The sequence below is a fragment of the Pseudonaja textilis genome, chromosome 15, assembly GCF_049901715.1.
Source record: "Pseudonaja textilis isolate UNSWEBS1 chromosome 15, rPseTex1.2, whole genome shotgun sequence".
NCBI classification, from domain to species: domain Eukaryota; kingdom Metazoa; phylum Chordata; class Lepidosauria; order Squamata; family Elapidae; genus Pseudonaja; species Pseudonaja textilis.
In genome coordinates this window covers 7503526-7525162 of record NC_142004.1, presented here as the reverse complement: position 1 = coordinate 7525162, position 21637 = coordinate 7503526, and the positions used below count along the sequence as shown (strand labels likewise).

At 44.2% G+C, this 21637-nt stretch overlaps 2 protein-coding genes across 5 annotated transcripts in view; both read right to left on the bottom strand.

Moving 5' to 3' along the window:
- Positions 1 to 118: 118 nt before the first annotated feature.
- Positions 119 to 10176, bottom strand: PGAM5 (PGAM family member 5, mitochondrial serine/threonine protein phosphatase). Of its 4 annotated transcripts, none has more exons than XM_087913361.1 (7): positions 9869 to 10176; positions 7092 to 7270; positions 6465 to 6590; positions 4383 to 4471; positions 3598 to 3731; positions 2341 to 2491; positions 119 to 1834 (listed from the first exon to the last, which is right to left on the bottom strand). In XM_087913361.1, the coding sequence occupies exons 1-6, from the start codon at positions 10156 to 10158 to the stop codon at positions 2341 to 2343; spliced, it is 969 nt and encodes a 322-aa protein (XP_087769487.1). In that variant the 5' UTR covers positions 10159 to 10176; the 3' UTR covers positions 119 to 1834. The 4 variants fall into 4 exon arrangements, with proteins under 4 accessions (XP_087769487.1, XP_087769488.1, XP_087769489.1 ...); XM_087913362.1 differs by having other exon boundaries at positions 3598 to 3728; XM_087913363.1 differs by having other exon boundaries at positions 4386 to 4471.
- A 2931-nt stretch (positions 10177 to 13107) lies between these two features.
- The window catches only part of ZDHHC8 (zDHHC palmitoyltransferase 8), a 65335-nt gene continuing 56805 nt past the window's right edge, over positions 13108 to 21637 (bottom strand). The window contains exon 11 of the mRNA XM_087913377.1: positions 13108 to 20575. Within this exon, the coding sequence (XP_087769503.1) occupies positions 20395 to 20575 (181 nt within the window). The 3' untranslated portion in view covers positions 13108 to 20394. The remainder of the gene's footprint in view (positions 20576 to 21637) is intronic.

Genomic DNA, 21637 nt, shown 5'->3' with positions numbered 1-21637 from the left:
AGTAGCAAAGACCCAGACAAATGTCACGCTTCTATTTTTTGCCTTATGTGAACCTTGGTATTCAGAATGGAAACCTTCGCTTAAAAAAACCAGGGACCTCTTAAATTTTGAAGCAGTCTTGAGTGGGAATCATTTTTTTTTTAATTTTCACAGATAAAGACAAATAGAAATAACTTACATTTTCCACACTGATAAGACACAGATCCACCGGCGTCTTCTCTGAGCACAGAATAACCTCAACCTCCTGCCATTCCAGTTCTGCCAATCCCACAAGCATTCACGAGAAGCCCTTGAATCTGTCTCAAAGTGGCAGATTACTGGCTGAGGGTTCAGCTTCCCCACCCCCCCATAAAAATTATATTTTGCGGTAAGAAGTACAGAAGTGTCCTGGGCCCATCGGAACCTGGTTTAGAAGAGGAGTTGGAACTGGAGCCGTCCGACAGGGATGGACCGGCCACCTTGGAGAGGCTGGAGGGCGATGCTGTTCCGGGTCCCTCAGACATGGGGAGGGGGTCGACTGGACGGAGAGCTGCCTGCCTTCCCAGACACGGAGGGTCAGCTGTTGGCCAGCAGTGGTGCTAACGGTCAGGTCCCCTCTGGTGAGGAACAGCTGCCTCCTCCACTGATCCAAGGCCTCGGAGAATGTAGGCAAGCTCAGAGAAGGCCTGCGAGGCTACTCGGGAGGAGGCCACCCCCACCGCTCCTCACAAAGGACATCTGGAGGGGAGTAACTTAAGGAGAAGCCATGGGGAGTTAGTCCCTGGCGGGAACCATGGTTTGCTTTGGCTTGCGCTCCCCCTGGCCTCTTGCTGGCTTGCCTTGCCTCGCGTGGAAGATCTGCTCTTCACCTTTTGGTCTTCGACCTTCTCTTGCGGATGGTTTCTCGCCTTGGGACCTTCTCTTTGTGCCTGGACTCTGCCTTGTGGACTGGACCTGTGAACCCTGGGCCTTGCCCTGTGAGGGTATTCCTACGCTGGGCTTTTTTTGTGCTACAGGGAGACTGAGGGTGGGGTGGGGATGGATCCTTACCGGTCATTGGCCGGACCATTTGTTGAGAGAAATAAAGGGACTCTCTCCAAAGGCTTGGCCACCTGGGCCAAGACACAGAAGGATAAAACCGAATAGCTTATCCTTCCAATTGGATGGTGGCTTTAGGGGAATCGATGGTAACCCGTGACAATTATGAACGGCCAAGAAAGGCTCCTGTTTAGGGTGGGTTGGTTGGTTTTTTTTTAGGAAACAGACACTTGTAGCAAAATGTCTTCCAATAAAAGACCAAGTAACTAGACAGGGCTTGGAAGAGAGGAGAGCGCAGACAATCCTATGCTTTTATTCCAGCGCGGCTTTGGAGGGCGGCTCCCTCTAACTACAGATGCCGCCTCCAGATTTTTTAATCATAAAAGTATATTTTCCGAGCCCGTGTGCAAATTGGAGCGCCGCTTTCAAGACTTCGCCTCACTCCTCTTCGGAATTACTGGATCTGGTGACTTCTGGCTTTACACCGATTTCAGTACTCAACATGTAATCTCGCTGGACTTCGGAGCACTTCTGGCTACCCCCCAGAATATGAAAGGGAGGAAAAAAATAACCCTTGGATAGGCCACCAGTGGTCAGAGGCCACCAGCATTGTTGTTTTGTAGCCGCGAAGGAGGCAAGTCCTCTCCAATTCTCTCCAACGGTCAGTATCGCACACCACGAGCTACTAGTGCAAAATCTTAGCGTGTAATTAAACAGTCTGAGACTGACAAAAAGTCCAGCTGAGGGAGCCTGTAGCTTTTGAGGGAAAGGGTTGGCCTGACCTGAAAGTAGCTTTGTCTTCTTGGTTCACAACGAGCTTGAGAGGACAGACGGACGAGAAAGAGGCGTTAGTTGATTAACTCTGTATCCTACACAACAATAATGTTCCAATATTACAGGTAGTCCTCGGCTTACGGCCGTCGTTGAGCCCAACGTTTCTGTCACTAAGTTTTGCCCCATTTTACAACCTCCCTTGCAGCTAAGGCACTCACTGCAGTGGATAAGTTAGTAACCCCCAGTGTGAAGCGAATCCAGCTTCCCCGTCGACTTTGCTTGAGGGAAGGTTGTAAAAGAGGACATGTCACCTCAGGACACACCAACGGTCGTAAGTGTGAACCGGTTGCCAAGTGTCTGAATTTGGATCACGTGATCATGGGGATGTTGCAAAGGTCCCGTGAAGAACGGCCGTAAGCCCTATTTTTCAGCACTGTTGTAACTTTGGTCACTAAATGAACGGCTGTAAGTCAAGGACCCCCCGTAATAGTGGTCGCACTATTACTGCATGGGTTCAGGGCTGATGGGGAAACTCCAAAGGAGGCTTACTCAGTTGCGGGTGATCTTCTCTGGCGGCATAAACCCCGTGTCACCCAGCAGGCGGAGGGCCACCCTTCCGTTGGGACGGATCACCAGGTGAGTGATGCTCCCGTTGTTGAGGGATATCCGTAGCCAGCCTTCCGGAGGAAATTGCAACGCTCTTCAAACAGAGGTTTAGAAGAAGAAAAAAGGAGGGTGGGTGGGAGAAACGTTTATTTATAAAAAGAATAACAGGTGGGATAAAAATAAATAAAATCAGGATGCACCTTAAAGGAGGCGAGTTTGTGAGTTCAACTGTTGTCAAAAGCGAACTGGCCTCCCGAAACTAGCATTTTTCAGGAATTCATTATACTGGGATTAAGTAAGAGCCGTATTAAGAATCCTAATTAACTCAGCAAAAGCTTTTTTTTTTATCCTCCCCAGGGGAGCTGAAAGAATCTTTAAAAGAGGGAATTGTTGTTTCAGCAAGATTATAAATATTTCTACAGCCATTGCCCACTTTATCTTGCTCCTCTTTGAGATAACGGTTTCTGAAACCAGCCTCCAACTCAAAATAACCCTGGCAAATACTAGAGCAATCTTAAGTGTAATCTTAAGTAATTAAAAACACCCCGGCTCAAAGTCTAACAATGTTATCTATAATCTGCACAGTTGGATATAAACATGGGCTCAAGCACAGATCAATTCTCATTGAAACTGGTACAGCTTTAAATTTAATGTGCCACCAGGACAATTCCTGAAAATATAGTACATAAAAAGCTTCTAGCATGTTTGAAATAACCTTTGATAGTGGAGCAGTGATTCCAATCCATCTATTCATCTCTTTGTTCCTTCACTGGCAGCCCTTCATGTAAGAAACTACAACTCCCATTAGCCACTCCCCCGGCTGTTGACTGAAGCACCAGAACTATCATCAACAAGGCTGCTTACTGGGGGGAGAGTGTGGAGGCAAAGCAAAGTGTGGAAATTTACTGCTGTTTAATCCAGAAGGGCTCCAAAGCCAGGAATTAAAACATTCTCTTTCTTTCTTCCGTCCGGTTTTTGTTTAAACGATTCCTTTAAATCCCGCTACTTAAGAGCGAAAAACCAAAGCTCTGAGATAATCCCGCAGACAACTGTTCCAATTACTGGGCCTTCCTAAAATTCCCAACCGTGTGCTAAAAGCATCCGATCTCTATGGCTAATGCAAGGCACAACGTGCTAAGCCCCACTTAAGAACCACAAGGCTTTCGGAGCATTGTTGCCCCAACAAACCCCCGGTATTACCTGCAGACAATATAGCGAATAACGTTCGCGTGACAAACGAAGATTTCGTAGCTGTCCATTTCCTGTGTGATATCGGCTCGGTGAATGTAGTTTCGGAACGCGGCCTCAATGCGAGCGCCATCTTCGTAATACTGCTAAAAGCAAAAGTTAGGTGATGGGGACAGATAATTAAAATCTGCACAGATTCCCCCGCTTTTGCTAATCAAAACCAGTGATCGGCTCCCCAACAGATTAAAATCTAGAGGGCCTTGACATTTAATATTATTTAGATTGCTGGAATCTGCAAGAATTAAGGGAACAGGCTGCATAAGTCCTTGAAATCCACTTTAAGGTGCTGAGCCTTCCTTTTTATTTAAATCGTGCTTCGACTGTCCCAGAACCATTTCACTTATATTTCAATATTCTGTAAGAGGCTAAGCTTTAAATTCCTACATTTGCCAAATTACAGAAGAATAGACGAACTGAAAAACAACAACACACTAGAACAATTTTGGATTTCAAAGTAGCAATCAATGAACTTTTTTTTTTGCTGTTAATGCATTATTCTTTTAATCAATATATGCCCATTTTAACAAGAAACACCAGTTTTGATTTAGCGTTGTCAATAAGTTACTGTTCACTTATTGTCACTAAAAGAACAATGAATGGTAAGCTTGGCCAATCAGCAACCTGCTTATCAGTGTGCAAAACTCATGAGATGACACACGCACGTGGAAAGAGAAGCCAGCCTTAAAAGAAACCCTGAAGTTATACCCACAAAAGCTAAATCCTGGAATAGATATTACCACAGCTTCAGGCTTCCAGTGAGAACTGGGAGGATTTGGTTCAATGGGAGCTCCTTCGCGCAGGAGATCCGTGCTCAGCTTGGTCACCCCTGAGGAAGACAGAAAAGAAAGATGTGGGCTACCCTTGTGGCCTGAGTTGCATACAAGCCAATGTACACAAGAGGATTTACAGGCCTTTTGGTCCTAGTGTCTTTCCATAGACACACACACACACGCAATTCTGTAACAGACTTAAGAGACAGATTTATTAGAGATGTTTGCTGCCATTGCTCTGACACAAGTCTTACAAGTGAAAGAGGGCCATCACTAACCATGGATAGATATTCTGCAAATCTGTGCCAGCTCACCAACTTCCTAAAATGCTCTGTCTTGCTTTAATAGCCTTCAAGGAAAGACTATTATCACTTAAGATAGATTCCAATCAATCAATCAATTTTTACTAAAGTCACAGACCAGCACGCACCCAAAATTAATTCATCTTGTCACAGATCCTAAAAATTGTTCCACAGCCTGTTCCTTCCTCCTGTATTTTCAATGTAAAATCTTAACTCCCCATGAAATAGTGGTTTCAACCCTCCTAGATGCTTCCTTGCTGTAAGTTGTTGATTCTTTAAAAATCTAGCAACGAAATGGACGTATCAACCTCCACTTATATTTTAATATTTTGATCCTTCTCCTGTTTGTCACTTCTAGGCATCTCTAGCTGGTACTATATTTTCCTTTCAACCCAATTTTATCTTCTGATAATCAGTCACAGCTTCTTTGCAAATATTCTAGAACAAGCAAAACCAAGACATTTCAAATTTCCAAGTAAATGTTGCGGTCACTTGACACAATATTATCTCTCCGCTCTCAAATCAGCAATTAAATCAACACCAATCTTAAGTGTCCTTTGGACCAATGCTTCTTGTTTGCCTGCCTTCAAAAAGGCATCATGTGGTTCAAGTCATGTTGTATGATGATCAGGGAATTGGCTTACACCACTGCTGACTTGGGACTGCGGGGGTAAACTAGTTAAGATTAGAAATGGGAACAAGAATAGATGTGACTCAGGCATTCAGTTAAAAGAATGCTATCTTTCTCTGACATGCACAAAGAATCTGTATTGCAACTGGAAAAAAAGAGACAACGGTCAGAGTTTAATCTGACACAATGCATTCCAAAAGCTTGATGAAAGCTTAACAAACATAAAAGAATGAGTGTTGCAATTATTTTAAAGATACTTTCCTAACTGCAGCCACATCTGGTGAAAAATAAGTTTGCAACAGTTACGGAGAAGTCCCAAAGGTCCAACTCCCAGAAGGTAACACGGAAAACAGGTCATGGAGAGGATGTGTCGCATCCCAGACAATCCTGCAGATTCTGCTCAAGCATCGCTTGTTCCGTGTCCTGGATAGAAGGGAGGGAACCGCCAATAACCTTTTCTGCTGTCCTCACCACTCTGCACCGCCTTCCTGCCTGAGGCAGTAATGCTTCCAAACCAGACTGTAATGCAACAGGGGCAGGAAAGTGCCTCTACAGAAAGTGGTAAGGACTGGAAAGGAGAATGGGCTTTTCTCATGTGACACAGAAAATGCAGGCGCTGCTGTGCCCACTTCTCCAGCATCTCCCTGTTGAGCAACCGAGCCAGCCTACATGTTAGCTGCACACCCAGAAACATGATGTCACTAACCACGTCCACAGGTGTGTCATTAATACATAGAGGTGTGTGGGGCTGTGCCTGCCTTTTCTGAAACCGACGACAAGCTCTTTAGTTTTCCCTACATTTAAAAATGAGGCTGGGTTTCTTTGTTACACCGGTTACACAAAAAAATGACATGTTCCAGTGACTAGTATGTGGCAAGATCCCTAAGCTGGATCTACATTGCCTTCTCTCAACTGCTGTTGATCTGGCTAGCGTTGAACTAAACCCCTGAGAATCTGCAAAATCTCTTGGATCGCTTTAGGGCTACAGACTTCGAATCCAACCCTCCAGATATAACGGCTCAGAGTATAAGCAAATCAGACAGCTGGTCCTGCCGGCAAGTAGCAAAACTACATAAATGTTGCTTAGCCCAAACTGGGTTCCAAAAAGACACTCACCAGGAAGATGTTTGCTAATAATGTTGGTTGTTTCCGTCGCTCTGGCCATTGAAGAATAGACAATTTTATCAAATTTCAGCCCCAGACTTGCAAGTCTCATCCCGGTCAGCTCAGCTTGCTCACGACCTAAAAAAGTACATTTGTGGATAAATTCCTAAAAGGCACAGAGGGTGTTTTTTTTTTTTCTTCTCCTCCTTTCGGCACAGTATTTTAAAATCAGTACTTGCTGCTTTTTCCAGCTTTCCTGTTTGCATTCTTCATTTAAGGGATTATTTTGCATTGCATGCAGAAGTCGGCAAGCAATGGAAGCAGAACATTTTTTTTGAATAAGGAGTGTATTTAGGCCTCCTTGGCTTGAAAACAGATACCAGAATGGGCTAAGTATGCTTAAAACAAGCAGGAGTCATTTGACTGAATGGCCACTAAGCAAATCAGTCCAAAGACAAATCGACCTTTAGGAAAGAACAGAAGGCTCTTCCTCAATTATACACCAAACAAGCAGCTTCCTCCAGCCTAAATTGCATCCCAAAGTTGCTTTTTAAAGTCCAGTTGCCTCTTGAAAAGGCACCTTTGGGACAACCGTGACTTGGAAAGTGTACCTCTTACCCGTTATCCCACCATACCTACCCAGCTTTGTTAAGATTCTGTCCTTGTCCTGTTGCCCGTCCAGATTGTACTGAGAATGGCGTATGAGGAATATGTGCCTGGTAGCTTTCGTCTTATAGTGGGCTAAGGGAGAGGACGCCTCCTGTTCACCGGTCTCTTTGTTTTTCTTCTTCAAGTTCATGAGAGCCAGGGGTTCCCTCCTGAAAGCAGGAACCCGAAGTTTACATTCTTGCATTAAACACAGCGGACATGCTCCTGGGCTGCACCTTTCTTCGTGAAAGTCGGCCTTAGCAAGTCAAATCGCATAGATATCTCCTCTGTGCCATTTACTATCTCGAAAAGACGGAAGAGCAATGGGCAACTAGAACCTACAGACGGTCCTCGAATTACAACAATCTGTCTAGGGGCCTTTCAAAGTTAACAATGGCACTGAAAAAAGTGACTGACAGTTTTTCACACTAGTGACTGTTGCAACGTTTCCAATGGTCATGCAATCAAAATTTGGGTGCTTTGGTAACTGGTTCATACTTACGACAGTTGCCGTGTGCCGGGGTCATGTGATTTCCCCCTTTTGTGACCTTCCAACAGGTAAAGCCAACAGGGAAGCCAGATTCACTTAACCGGGTTTACTAACTTAACAACTGAAGAGATTCACTTAACAACTGTGGCACGAAAGGCCGTAAAATGGGACAGAACTCACTTAACAAATATCTTACTTCAACAGCAGAAATTTTGGACTCTATTATGGTCATAAGTCGAGGACTACCTGTAGTTACATTTCACATCTTGTATCACTGATCTGAACTGTGTGCATCAAACACCACCAGATTCTGTTGCTAACACAAGTCAGCTTGCAAAAATATATATTCTTAGCCAATGCACAAAGCAGTTCCATATATTCCAAAATAGAGGATAAACAATTTGACTCATTTCCCATCGCTGGATTATTTTTGTTCATTTAAGGGCAGACCCAGTTTTGGCATTTTATTCCTGCTTCTACCCTTCATAATTTATTAAGTACAGTAGAGAAATAAAGGCGAGTCAGAACAAAGCCTTGAGAAATGCCAAAACAAAATGCAGTCAGAAAATGAAAGATAGCTCATCTGTTTGATGTGATGGATGTTTGTGGTGTTAATACACTTTCAAGTAAGCAGATACTGTGTTTCGCTTTCACAACAGCCACCACTGTGTTGAAAAAATAATACACATCTCTATGTAAACGCTAAAAACGGAATCCATGGCAAGGTAAATTTACAGGGGCTAGTTATTAATATCAATTCGCTATATGCCTTACTTTCTGATTTGCAGAAACAATATTTTTTTTCTTGAAATCTGTATCAATTCCTAGTTTTAAAGAGAAATTTGAACTAGTTTTTTTCAAAAAAAATTTGTGTAAATAAAAATACAAATATAAAAAAAATACCACCTATTTAAAGGGAACCCCACTGAATTAAGTCAGGCCCATTGCAGAGAGGCTCTGGTCATATTAACTATTGTTAATCCTAGTAGCATAGGATACACAGTCATACCAACTAACTGTTCAGAAAAGCAGCTAGGGACACGAACAACATACAAGCAATATCATCCCTAAAAGAACTACTTGCCCATAGCTAAACAAAATTGCCAGATATCTTTAAAAAGTTCTGCAAAGGTGACCACATGAGAAACCACAAATGAGTGCGCACAGATTCAAAATAAGACATTCTGCATGTCACAACAAGCCCAACCCCTGGCTTGGATTCAAGAAATGATTTATTCAAGACGGTTCTCTCTTTCCTAAAGCACAACCACTCCTGGACATATGCAATTAGAAAGCATGCACCGGTTAGTTCAGTTCTTCCTAAAAGATGCTGATTTTAGAGTTTGTTGTTATACGTATGAACCCGGTGCAACCAAGCTGCAAACCTAGACTGGATCCAGTGCCTCCACCTAAGCCGATTAAGGGCTTTTTGCTTACCCATACCTACACTGAGACCAGCAGCTCCAACCCATTATGAAATTAAACGTTAGGAAGGCTTTCGTTCAGATTTAGTGTTAATCTTGAAGGGATCAGGCAGAAATTAAGGCTTAATTCTCTTTTCTAAGTGAATTAGTAACTGCAGCATTCTGAGAAGCATAGGTATTAATTCCCCCATAGGGGAATTAGACCGTGGGGCTCTGGGAGTAGGGGGTCCTCTGGGCATTGGGGGTTAGACTGTGGGGGAGCTCTGACTGTGGGTGGAGGGCGCCTCCGGGCATGGGAGGGGTCTATATAACTGGGGGGGTCTGGGTGGGAGGGAGTGGGGGATCTGGGAGTGGGGGGAAGTCCAGGCAGGGGGGCTATAGAAGTGGGGGAGGCTCTGGGAATCCGGGGGCTTAGACTTTGGGGGGAGCTCTGAGCATGGGAGGGGGCAACACTCTGGCCATGAGGAGGAGAGTCCAGACCAGGAGGGGAGGGCTATAAAAGTGGGGGGTCTGGGTGGGAGGGAGTGGGGGATCTGGGAGTGGGGGAAGTCCAGGCAGGGGGCTATAGAAGTGGGGGAGGCTCTGGGAATCCGGGGGCTTAGACTTTGGGGGGAGCTCTGAGCATGGGAGGGGGCAACACTCTGGCCATGAGGAGGAGAGTCCAGACCGGGGGGGGGCTATAGAAGTGGGGGAGTGAGTAGGGAGATCTGGGAGGGGGGACAGTCCAGGCGTGGGGGCTTTGAAAATAGGGGGCAAACTCTGAGTAGGGGGCCTCTGGGGTTGGACCGTGGGGGGGTCCTATGGGAGTAGTGGGGGGAGTGTAGGCGTGTGGCGGGGAGGGGGTGTCTCCTCACCTGTCCCAGTTGTTGTCCCAGTAGCCGCAGCCATTGGCCTTCTCCAACCAGGCGGGCGCGCCCGAGGCGGTGGGCGACGGCAGCAGCAGCAGCCCCGGCGGCGGCACAGGTCCCGTCAGCGAGGCGGCCAGGGTCTCCGGGGCGTCCCCGCCGGCCTTCTCCGCCCCTTGCTGAGGAGACGACGACGGCGAGTGCTGCTTCCCGAGCGCCACGGCGGAGAAGAGGACGGAGCCGCCCGCCAAGCCGCAGGCCGCGGCAGCCGAGACGGTGACGACCCGCCGGAACGCCATGTCGCCGCCGGGCTGCGTGAGGGACGGCCGCGCGTCCAACCTTTTCCCGCCGCGGACGGGGCGCGGCGCGGGACAAAATGCCTCGGCGCCAGCGAGGGACGGGCCTCGGGGGCGGGGCCCGGCGGCGAGGGGCGTCCCTCATTGGATGGCTTGAGAAGGGGGAGGGGACAAGATCGGGCAGGACGGGGGCGGGGACTTGATGGTGGGCGTGGCCGAAGGAGCGTCTTCGGCTGAAAAGCGTCTTCGGCTGACAGTGGAGCGGAGGGGGCGGAGCCTCCCTGAAAGAAGATCCCTCCGCCGAAGACTCGCTGCGCCGTCCCGCAATCCCTCCGCGCCGAAGGAGAAGGAACTATTTTTGAGTAGGTAAACCAGCATAGCGTCTCCGAGTCTGCACCCATCATCCACAGTCAAGGCCGGAGGGGAAATGAATGGAGCGGTAGCCTAAGACGGGGAGGCACCACGTTGCTCCATGGGTCATTACATGGCAAGAGTGCTTCCCTCCCACCCTAATGCATTGGGCTTCCCCTTCCATGGTGCTTTGCTATGGACCAGGATGATGGGAGGGTGTAGTCCTTTCTGCTTCCCTAAGAATGTGTCTACTTTTACGCCAGTGCTTCCCAATCTTAACAACTTTAAGAGGGGGGGACTTCAACTCCCAGAATTCCCTAGTCAACACAGAGAATTCTGGGAATTGAAGTCCATGGATTCTGGCTGGGGAATTCTGGGAAGTGAAGTCCACCCCTCTTAAAGATGCTGAGATTGAGAAACCGTGGCATAAACTCTCATCATCATTGGAACGGATGGAGAGAAGCAGCTTTAGAGAAAGAAAAATGCCCACCCAGAGAAGCATTAAATATGAGGATAAATGACAATTGTCAATTGCGCCAGCAAAGTGGACATCTAATTTCTAATCTTGCCAAATGATGTGGTTTTATATCTGCATAACCACATGGATCCTTTCAAAATGTTGTGTGGATGGTGATGAGAGAACCGTCCAACTGTCATTTGATTTGAGCCTTTTTTGCAACTAGTTTCCATCCGAACTGTCAAAAACCCACAATGACTTGATTGGCAGCAAGGCTGATATTTTGGTACGAATGACAGGCAATTCCATTTTGTAGCAGCAGGGCGTGTGGAATTGGGATTTAAAATAGAACCATTTAGATGTGAGAGATAATTGCAAAAAAAAAAAAGACCAATTTAGGACAAGCTTGTCCAAATATTATTTTTTTTAATACACAATTCACTGGCACGGAGCAAGCGACACCATATTGTGTTTAATTCACATTCTTCGGAGGGATTTCCCAATTTTCCATATTGTTTGGGGAAAGAGGTCCAGAAACCAAGGCAACTTGAGATTTTATGAACGATGAAAGTCTGTTTTGTACTATCGTCCACAACAATTTTTTCCACAATTATTGCTCTCCATAAAAAATGGAGCTAACCCTGAGCTGGCAACATCTTCAGAGACCCTTCTTTCAATTAAGTTGATTTTAATTTATATTGAAGTGGTCAGAAAGCAGAATAAGGTGATTATTCTCCAGTTCTGTTTCATGGTTTTCCCTTTCCGTCCTCTTTTATTTGTCAGATCTTTAGGGACGAAGTCAGAATTTGACCGAGGCCCACTGAATCCGTCTTCTCCAAAAATCTTCTCCAAAATGTGATGATGATGGACCATCTCTTTTAAAATAACCGCATATATACTGCAGTATTGTATAGTACAATACTATACAGCTTTTCATAGGCCAATGCCCTGGAGCCTTTGATGAAAACAAAATGGTCCTTTTAAGGTGTAAATATTATGAGCCAGCTACATTCTCCATTCATTCAGTTCCTAATTACTTGGCAGTTCCAACCAATATTATTTAGAAGCTTTCTTAATGATACCTTTTAAATTGATAAATGTTATATCTTGCCGTAAGGCAATGTTAGCCTTGCCAATAGAAATATACCAAGTAATAAATTGTTAAGACTAATTCTTATATTTTGAGAGTGTAATAAACTCTGTATTGATATTGGACTGTTCTTTCTATCTACCTACCTATCTATCTATAGCTATCTATCTAAGCTCTAGCCCTCTCATCTCTATCTCTTTCTCAATCTCTCTCACCTATCTATCATCTATCAATCTCTCTCTATCATCTCTCTCTATCATCTATCTCGATCTTTCTCAATCTCTCTTGTGTGCTTATCTACCATTTATCGATCTAGGTATCTATCTATATCCCATCTACCTCATCTATCTATCTATTTATCTCTATTTTCTATTTGTTTATCTATCAACTTCTCTCTCTCTCTCCACACACACACACACGTACCTTACCTTCCTTACTAGTTAGCCCACAACTAATGACATTCTCTATCGTTTTTGTTTTCTTACGTCTTTGATGTCCTTGTAGAGTCTTGAAGCATTCTACAGAATCAAAGTTGACGTCTTTTGTTTCATTTCCAGCACATCAAAACACCACCATTGATTTATTCAAATTGAAAGAAGCTGAGCCATCGTGATGAATCAAGCTGGCAAGAAAGTTAGTGATGTTAAGGTGGTTTATCCACGAGCCATCAAGGATGCTTAGACGTCTACATTAGTCAGAGAGATGATTGATTCATTGATTCAGCCTCCCTCCCATTTGCTCCTTCTGTCTAAGACCAACTGCCTTCCTAGACCATCCCTTTTCTTCGTTCTCTTAAATGGGTTGGAATGAGAAGGATTCCCAAGTTTGTCATCCCAGGATGCCAAATAAAAATCTGAAGCGCTCCAGATTTGGACAAGGCAGCATATTTGTGGTGTTGAGATGATGGTAGTGATAGATCCTTCTTCCAACATTTCAGAATTTCCCAACCTGGGCATTCAAAACCGAACGCCCTTCCCCTTTGCCCCCACCCAGCAACGGTGCGATTTAGCAGCCAAAGAAGGAAACAGTAAAGGAAGCCACCTTCAAACCCGGATTGAAAAATATATACATATGTATTGAGACTAAAGCGACAGAGATGAGAATTACAGAGACAAGTTTCACGAAGCCTGCACAGATTACATTCCAAACGGTTTTTGAGATAGGAGAACAGGTGAATACAGACTGTTTTAGGAGGTCTCTCCGAGGACGAGGTCCTCAAACTGTGATTTTAATAGCAACCTCTCTCTCTCTCTCTCTCTCTCTCTCTCTCTCTCTCTCACTCTTTCTCTCTCTCTCTCTCAGTCTTCAAATTCTTTCTGCCCCTAATCCCAGGCTTGGGTGCAGGGCCAATCCACAACATTGTGGCCCCTGTTTAAGCTTTCGTCTGTAAGACCGTGATCCTCACCAAGAGGGTCTCACTTATAGAGCCCCCCCCTCTCTCCGTTGTACAAATACGATGAGCAAATATTTACAAAACCTTGGGTACGCTTTTCTTATTTTCTTTTCTAAGCAGACCCACTTGGCTGCATATCAGGGGGGTTTTATTCAACGTTAAAGCATACATCTGCATAGTTTTGTTTGTGTGGTTGTGTGGTTGTGTGTGTGTGTGTGTGTGTGTGTTGAACTTTACCAGCTGTTCCCACAATTATATATATACATCCCTAAGGAATCCTCTGTAAGCTATCCCTGTGTCTTTGATGCTTGGTGTGTGTGTGTGTGTGTTTGTGTGTGTGTGTGTGTGTTAACTGCAAGGGGTAAAGTCTATTATTAAACCCAAACAGAAATAGAGCAGTGTCTGGTTTTCTCTACTCTGCCCTCTGTTGCTTATTCAAAGAAGTAAAACATTAAGGCTTCAAGTTAAGAAAAAGAAAGAAAGAGAAAAAAAACCCAAACTAAAAGTGTAAACTTATTCCTCTTCTGTTTGCTCTTGCAAATATAAAAAAACCCCACCAAAAATGCCAGAAACGCATATATATATATATATATATATATATATATATATATATATATATATATATATATACATACGTTTCTGGCATATGGTATTCAGCTTTGTTCGGGTATTTCCCCACGTCATTATAGTTGTGCTTTTAAAGTTGTAGCAACGTTTCGGCAGAATCTCACACAGCAAACTCCAAGACCAATAAACACAGACCAAGACTCCCAACCAATCAGGAGGAAGAAAAAAATCATTCTGGCACAGCAGTAGGCTAGCACCAAATTTAAAACAGAAAGGGCTGTGAAAGTCTGACTCACAAACAAACACAATACAGAAGCCTGATGATGGCAGATGAGATTCTGCTGAAACATTGCTACAACTTTAAAAGCACAACTATAATGACGTGGGAAAATACCCGAACAAAGCTGAATACCATATATACATATACATATATACACACACACAAGGATTGCAAAAAAGTAAACCTGCAGTTTGATGGAAATAAAATAAGCATATTAGTCAAAAGAAAGCAAAGTGTAACAGTTGATGGATGAGATGAAGAAGTTGACCCCTAACACAAATTGGTTGAAGTTATCTAAAGCACGTATGTCCCTGCAGTTCACAGTTTCAAGGTGAACCATGTTTGGGTGAGAAAGCTTTCAAGAGTTCAGGCTGAACTCGTAAGTGATTACGTGGGCATGTCCAGGTTGTCCCTCTGGGCAACAACACAGAAATTATCTTCTGTGGCCATCTTCTTTTGAGATAATATTGTGAGTGTACACCTTGTCTACACTCCAGACATTTCCTGATGAGAACAAGGCTTGAGTCTACTGTGGTGAAATGTAATCTGGATTCCCAGGAAGGAGGTGCCACATTCCAGAGACAGTGAAGTTTAGACAGTTTGATTAGGAAGGAGAGAATTAAGACCGCTTCTCCCTAGCAATTCTCAAAAGTATATCTACAGTGATGCAAGTAGCTTGATTTTAGTTGGGCAAGATTCAGTCTACGGGTGAGGAACTGCTCAGAAGTAATTTCATTTGTCTTTCTTAGTACCTATTTTCAAAAATCAGTCAACTTCAGCTCCTTCATGAATAATAATCATGAATAACTTTTGGGTTTATAGGCCAACACATGAGTTGTGATATCATGAATGTGGGGAAAAAATGGGAGAAGAAAGAGACAGAGAGATCGATGCACATCAACAACTGAGTGGTTTCACAACTGGAAATGACCTGTATGTATCCCAGCAAAACATCAGCTCAGTTACACACATGTGTCTGTGTGTCTATGTATGTGCTTGCTTTAAACTATCCACCCTTTTGCTTTGATTTCAGAGGCACTATAGAAACATCCATGTGCTTCTCTGATCACATAGCCTTATTCACACCCCGGACCAGGTAGGCATATTTCTCGTGGTAATGAGGCTTTCGCGAGCTTTGCAAATTTCAACAGAAAAAAATAAAATAAAAATCACCTGATCTCTGCTTACTAAAGTCTTACAGTCATCTGCTAAGTTTCATACTTCCCTGAATATGCCCCCGTGTTCCTTAGTTGCTTCCCTCCCCCTAAAATGGCTCGGGAACTTTCAAAATGTACGTTCATTTCACAGATGCGAACCGTCTTTCCTCTAGTCTAGTCTCCTCTAGTTTGAACTTGGTCCCTGTTTAATGGGAGATTGCAGAATAACAGAGTTGTAAGAGATCTCGGAGGTCCTCTAGTCCAACCCCCTGGGCAAAGGGCTGTCCAGCCTCTTCTTTAAAAAAAGTCCCAGCGATGGACATTTTTTTTCCAACTGGCAACTGGACTTTGTTTTTCCTTGAAGAGGTTTCGCTTCTCATCCAAGAAGCTTCCTCAGTTCTGATTAGTCAGAACTGAAGAAGCTTCTTGGATGAGAAGCGAAACCTCTTCAAGGAAAAACTAAGTCCAGTTGCCTTTTGAAAAAGCACCTTTGGAACAACCATGACTTGGAAGACTGAGAATCTCCTTAGAATTTGGAGGGAAGCTCTGATTTAAAAACAACATTTGGAGGGAAGCTCTGATTTAAATGCAAACTTTGGGTCTGGTCATGGATAAATTCTTCCATGCTATCTGTATTAGACGCACCTCTTCAGAAATGCTATATCAGTTTTGGATGCCATGCTGTTAAAACGAATCGAGTCAAATTGGAATAGATTCAAAGAAGGAAAATGATTGGGGAACCAGACAGAGGCTGTCAAGCTATTTTCCAAAGCACATGAAAGCCAGACAAGGAATAATGGATGGAAACTAAACAAGGAGAGATTCAACCTGGAAATAAGGAGGAATTTTCTGACAGTGAGAGCAAACAACCAATGGAACAGAAGTTGCCTTCAGAAGTTGTGAGAGCTTCATCACTGGAGGCTTTCAAGAAGAGATCGGGCTGCCATTTTCAGAAATGGTGTAGGGTCCCCTGCTTGGACTAGATGACCTACAAGATCCCTTCCAACTCTGTTAATCTGTTACAAGAAGTTTAGGTCAGCTTTGAGAAGACCTGGAAGTTCTCCCACAGAAGATGAACCAGATCTGTTCTCTTTCATCCAATAATGGAAGATAATAGATTTAAAGTCGTAAGAAGGATGGTCCCAGTTAAATTTTAGGAAAAACATCCTAGGAGGAAGACGAATTTTAAGAGGAAATTATGACCAAGAATATGGTGGGTTCAAGATGGACATTTTGGGATGTTTCAATTTGCATCCCAACACTGAGCAGGTGGATGAAATCCATGGCTTCCGTTTCAATAATTCTGTGCTTCTATCATGAGTAAACATTTGGGAAGCTGTCAATCCATTACATCTCGTGGTTATCTGGGTAAGGAAGACAAGCCAAGAGAAAAATCTCCCTGGACAAAAGAAAGTTTTCTTCTATAGATATAGTGTTCTTAGACCATTATGGGCAACCTGGAATGAAAATAGCTTACGAGAAGATAGAAAAATATAGCCACGCCCTAAAATGGTTAAAAATAAAATCCAAAGGGGTGACTTGAAATATATCTTCTCTAGGAGTTCCTGAAAACTGTTTTAATCGCTTTGGAGTGCCATCCCTGGAGTGGCGAAGGTATCATTTTGGTGGCGTTGTTGGTTTATTATTCATTGGGGAATTTGGAATGAGTGTCTATTGGTTTTTATTCTGTGTAACTACAGACAGTTCTCGACGTACGGCCACAACGGAGCCCCCAATTTTTGCCACTAAGCGAGACAGTTGTGAAGTGAGTTTTATCCCCCGTTTTATGACCTTTCTTGCCCCAAGTTGTTAAGTGAAATCAAGTTAGGAACAGGGTGGTTAGGTTACTCTGGCTTCCCCATTGATTTCGTTCACCGGAAATTTGCCGAAGAGGAGCACATGATTCCAGGACACTGCAACCGTCATAAATGCGAGTCAGTTACCAAGCGCCTGGATTTTTGGCCACGTGGCCCTGGGGATGCTACAAAGGTCGCTAAGTCTGAAAAATGGGCATCAGCCACTTTTTTTCAAAGTCACTGTTGTAACTTTGACCGAGCACTAAAAGAACTGCTGTAAATTGAAGATTATCTGTGTACGTTTTGAGAATTCCCGTGCAAAATAACCTATGCTGGAGAGACAACGCTGGTCAGCTTCTATTGGAGAAAGATCTACAACTCTCACTTCTTAAAATACAATTTTGTTTTGCTTGTCATAGAGGAAAGAGATGCAAGCATTTGGTTCACGGATCTGGTTCTCACACGAGAACACTGTCCCTCTTTCCAGAACAAACCGCAACTCGTATCCAAGTGATTGGAACTACGACATTTGCATTAAGGCATCCCTCCAGTGGTGGGATTCAAAAAGTGTTACCACTGGTTCGGTGGGCATGGCTTGGTGGGCTCCAGGGGTGGGATTCAAATTTTTAACAACCGGTTCTGTGGGCGTGGCTTAGGTGGTAGGCGTGGCTTGGTGGTCATGTGACTGGGTGGACGTGTCTTGGTGGTCATGTTATTGGCTGGGCATGGCCAACTCAATATCACTCACGTCGAGGCACGCATCTCCTCGCCTGGCCTCTCATGACTGTGGGGATGCTGCAACAGTCACAAGTGTGAAAAATGGTCATGTCACTTTTTTCAGTGCCATTGTAACTTTGAATGGTCACTCCACACAAGCAAAGTACCAGCAAAGGAGAGAAAAAAAAACTCCAGAGAGATTCCTAGACAGGAAGTCTAGTCCTGCCAAGAATGTAATAAGAGTTAACGGAGAGGCAGTTTCTGTAAGCAACACCAGAATGTTTCCTTCCTGCCTTCCTGACAGGATTAGGCCAGTAATTTCTTCTAACAACCGGTTCTCTGAACTGCTTAGAATGTTAACAACCGGTTCTAGAGAATAGGTGTGAACTGGTAGAATCCCACCCCTGGTGGGCACGCTTTGCATGCGTGCACACACTTTGCTAGCGTGCATGCTCCACACAGACACTTTTGCGCAGGCGCAGGGGCATTTTAACTCACCTCTTGCAAGCCTGAACTCTCCCGGTTGCTTCAGAAGCAGAGGATAAAAGTGAGTTTGGGAGCCTGGACAGGCAGGTGAGCCCAACAGCAGAGCAGTGGAGAGAACTGGTTTGGTCTCTGTGGCTCATCGCCGCGACTGGCTCGGCTGAACCGGGCCAAACCAGGACAAACCGGTAGAATACTCCCACTGGATCCATCCATTTCCTCCCCGTCTTCCTGGTTCTTCCAGGCCATACAAACACACACAGATGCACCGAATTTGGCAGGAAAAAGAAGTGGGGGAGGAGGCAAAAAAACAACAACCCTAAACCCACAACATTTTTAACACCGGGATCTTTTGCAGCATTCAGTCTTGAAAGGCAGTCACCCAACTTTATATTATTATTATTCTAGATATATGTATAAAAAGAATTATTTAAGGCCATTATGCTAAGTATCGGCATTCTAAATATACTACTATTTTCTGCTTGTTTTCTAAACTGAAACATGAGATTAATTTACACCGAAAGGGAGAGGCAGAATGAGGAAGGGAAGACTTCCTAATTTCGAGGAGAAATAGTTAAGAGTTTTTGTAAACAGTTTTTATAGAGCACTTTTCTTTCACAAATTCTCTTTCGGGTCAACTCTTCAACCCAAGCGATCAGCGGTCTGGCTGCCTCCCTGGATATTCAGTTTGTCCCATCTTCCAATAGGCCACCAACGTGTCTCCCGTAGACGTGCGTTCAGCTGACCGGCACACACCACCACACACGCGCACACGCATACACACGGACACACATCGCGAAATTCAACAGATCAAAGAAATACCTTGCGTCAAGATTATACACGCTGCACCAATGCAAGACAATTGAACACCATTTCACAGTCCCCAGGAGCAGGAGAGTGGGAAGGAGTATGGCTGTTTTAAAATCATAAGTGACCTTCTCAAATATTTTGATTTTGTTATTGTTGTTGTTGTTTTTTTTCCTTCAAAAGAAGGACATGGTTGTTGGTAATGTTTGAAAACCTACCTAGAATTGTCCAAAGAGGGGCAGGAGGAAATAAGTCCTTTATTTGTGCAACTCTTCATGGGCCATTGTAGTTTCAGATACTTCAGCAGGTGGTAAGAAGATGGCTAGAAAACTGTCCCCATTCTTGGCCCAAAGGATGGCATCTAAGAGACTGAACAAGATACAAGTGGTGTCCATCAACCTTCCTTTGGTAGATTAGGATTCTTGTGAGTGTATGTTTATTCCAGTTTCCATATGCGCATGAATTTCCCACTCATCCCAACAGGAGGAAGATGTATGTGTGGCCCAAAGCATGGATGCACAAACCCTTCGGCCACCCCTGAAATGAATTAAGAAGACCACCACAGCTAAGGAAACAGTTGAGGGCCCAGAAGACTATAAATTAGGTAGCACTCGCTTGCCTCAAACACAGGTCTTCCGAGATTGGTATAGATCAAAGATGGGCTGAAACGAGAAAACCAGAAACTGTTGGGTTCCATCCCTTCTTCCTCACGAGTTCCATCCCTTCTTCATCTTGGCCTTCAACCAGCCTGGAGACTTGAAGCAAAGGGTGGAGGAGAAAGCAACAAGATCTAAGGACAGGATGGGATGGACAAAGACAAATGCGCCATGGTTTTTGCTGTTGTTTGATACAGCTGGCATTGTCAGTGGTAGGCGGGTCACTTTGCCCAGGAAGTATCCAATGAGCTGTGCCAAGTGCATCATCCTTTGAAGAATAAGGCTACAGCCGGCCTTGGCTGGCAGAGGGGGACCTCCATGTTACCTTTTCAAGATGGTTGGGGGGAAAAAAAATCATAAGTCCAGCCATGAAATAATACCGAGCAGTTGGTTTCCTCCTTGGATCTTAACAGTAGATATAGCTCCACAGATGGACTTTCCGGGAGTGTCTTATTTTCCCATAATTCTTACTCTTCTTCTTTTGTCTACACTGAAATTTCATAAGTTGTTCCACCCACCCCAGAAACTTTCTTCACGTTTGAGTGTCTAGCTGGGCTCACAGGAGCTTGGACGTTAGACATTGAGCCTATTCGACCCTCGACTCTGGAAAGGCCTTTTGGCTGTCCGTTGATTTTACTGTGGGGAGTCTTCAGCGGGACGTCCTCTCTGTGGCCGGAAGAAAGAGAAGGTCCAAAGTTAGTAGACAGAAAACAAGGCAGCTTGTTAAGTAAATCACACCTGATTTTTGTGGCTCTTTTTTTGTTGTGGCTGTTCAGCAAACCACTTGCAGTGGTTAGCGCAGGTGGCTAGATTTTGCGCGGCAACACCGGGGGATTTGTCAGAAATACGAGATTCATCCATCATAGCCATTTGACACAATTAGCACGTTTCCCTGAAAATAAGATGGAGTCTTACATTAATTTTTGCCTCAAAAGATGCATTAGGGCTTATTTTCCAGTTTTAGGTCTTATTTTCAGGGAAATATGGACTAAATGCATCCGTCTGGCTGACAATCTTAACTGGGGCTTATTTTGGGAGGTAGAGCTTATATTAGAAGCAACCTGAAAAATCGTGCTAGGGCTTATTTTCCAGTTGGGACTAATTTTCAGGGAAACATAGTAATGCAGCAAAATCTTTTGCGTTACTACTCTTTTGCATTTCAGTATTTAATGACTATGGGCCCCACAGTTTAAGGATTGATTTATAGATATTATAGTACAGTTAGGCCATGCTGGGTGTTGCATGTCAAGTGTAATTGACAGATTGGATGCCAAATTGTGAGTTTAATGCCGACAAGTTGACCACCAAGCTCCAAGAGCACCAAGGACTCCACAGTCATTGTCCTCTTCCTCCTCCACCTCTTCCTCTATTCTACAACCCCATCAATCCCTCCTAGCACTGATGATGTTACTTAATTTGGTAATGAAATGTCTGCAAGAAAACCACCAAGCTCAGAAGGCACCAAGGACCCCAAATGTTAGAATCTACTTTTCTATTTAATATATATGGATCTTTGGTTATTCGGGTTTTCTCCCGTGTAAAATTGGAAGTATCTAGGTGACGTTTCAATGAAGTCTCATTCATCATCTTCAGGCTTGTGTCTTCGGCTTTGTGTTTCTCGAAGTAAAACTCCGAAAAGCACAAAGCCGAAGACACAAGCCTGAAGATGATGAATGTGACTTCATTGAAACATCGCCTAGATACTTCCAATTTTATGTGGGAGAAAAC

Bases quoted from the DNA above. Each gene is read 5' to 3' on its own strand.
- PGAM5 (XM_087913361.1), bottom strand. From the start codon at position 10,158: ATGGCGTTCCGGCGGGTCGTCACCGTCTCGGCTGCCGCGGCCTGCGGC. The intron at 7,271-9,868 runs GTGAGGAGACAC...TCCTGCTTTCAG, and splicing joins TGGGACAACAACTGGGACAG to GAGGGAACCCCTGGCTCTCA. The intron at 2,492-3,597 runs GTAATACCGGGG...CTCTGTTTGAAG, and splicing joins ATTCGCTATATTGTCTGCAG to AGCGTTGCAATTTCCTCCGG.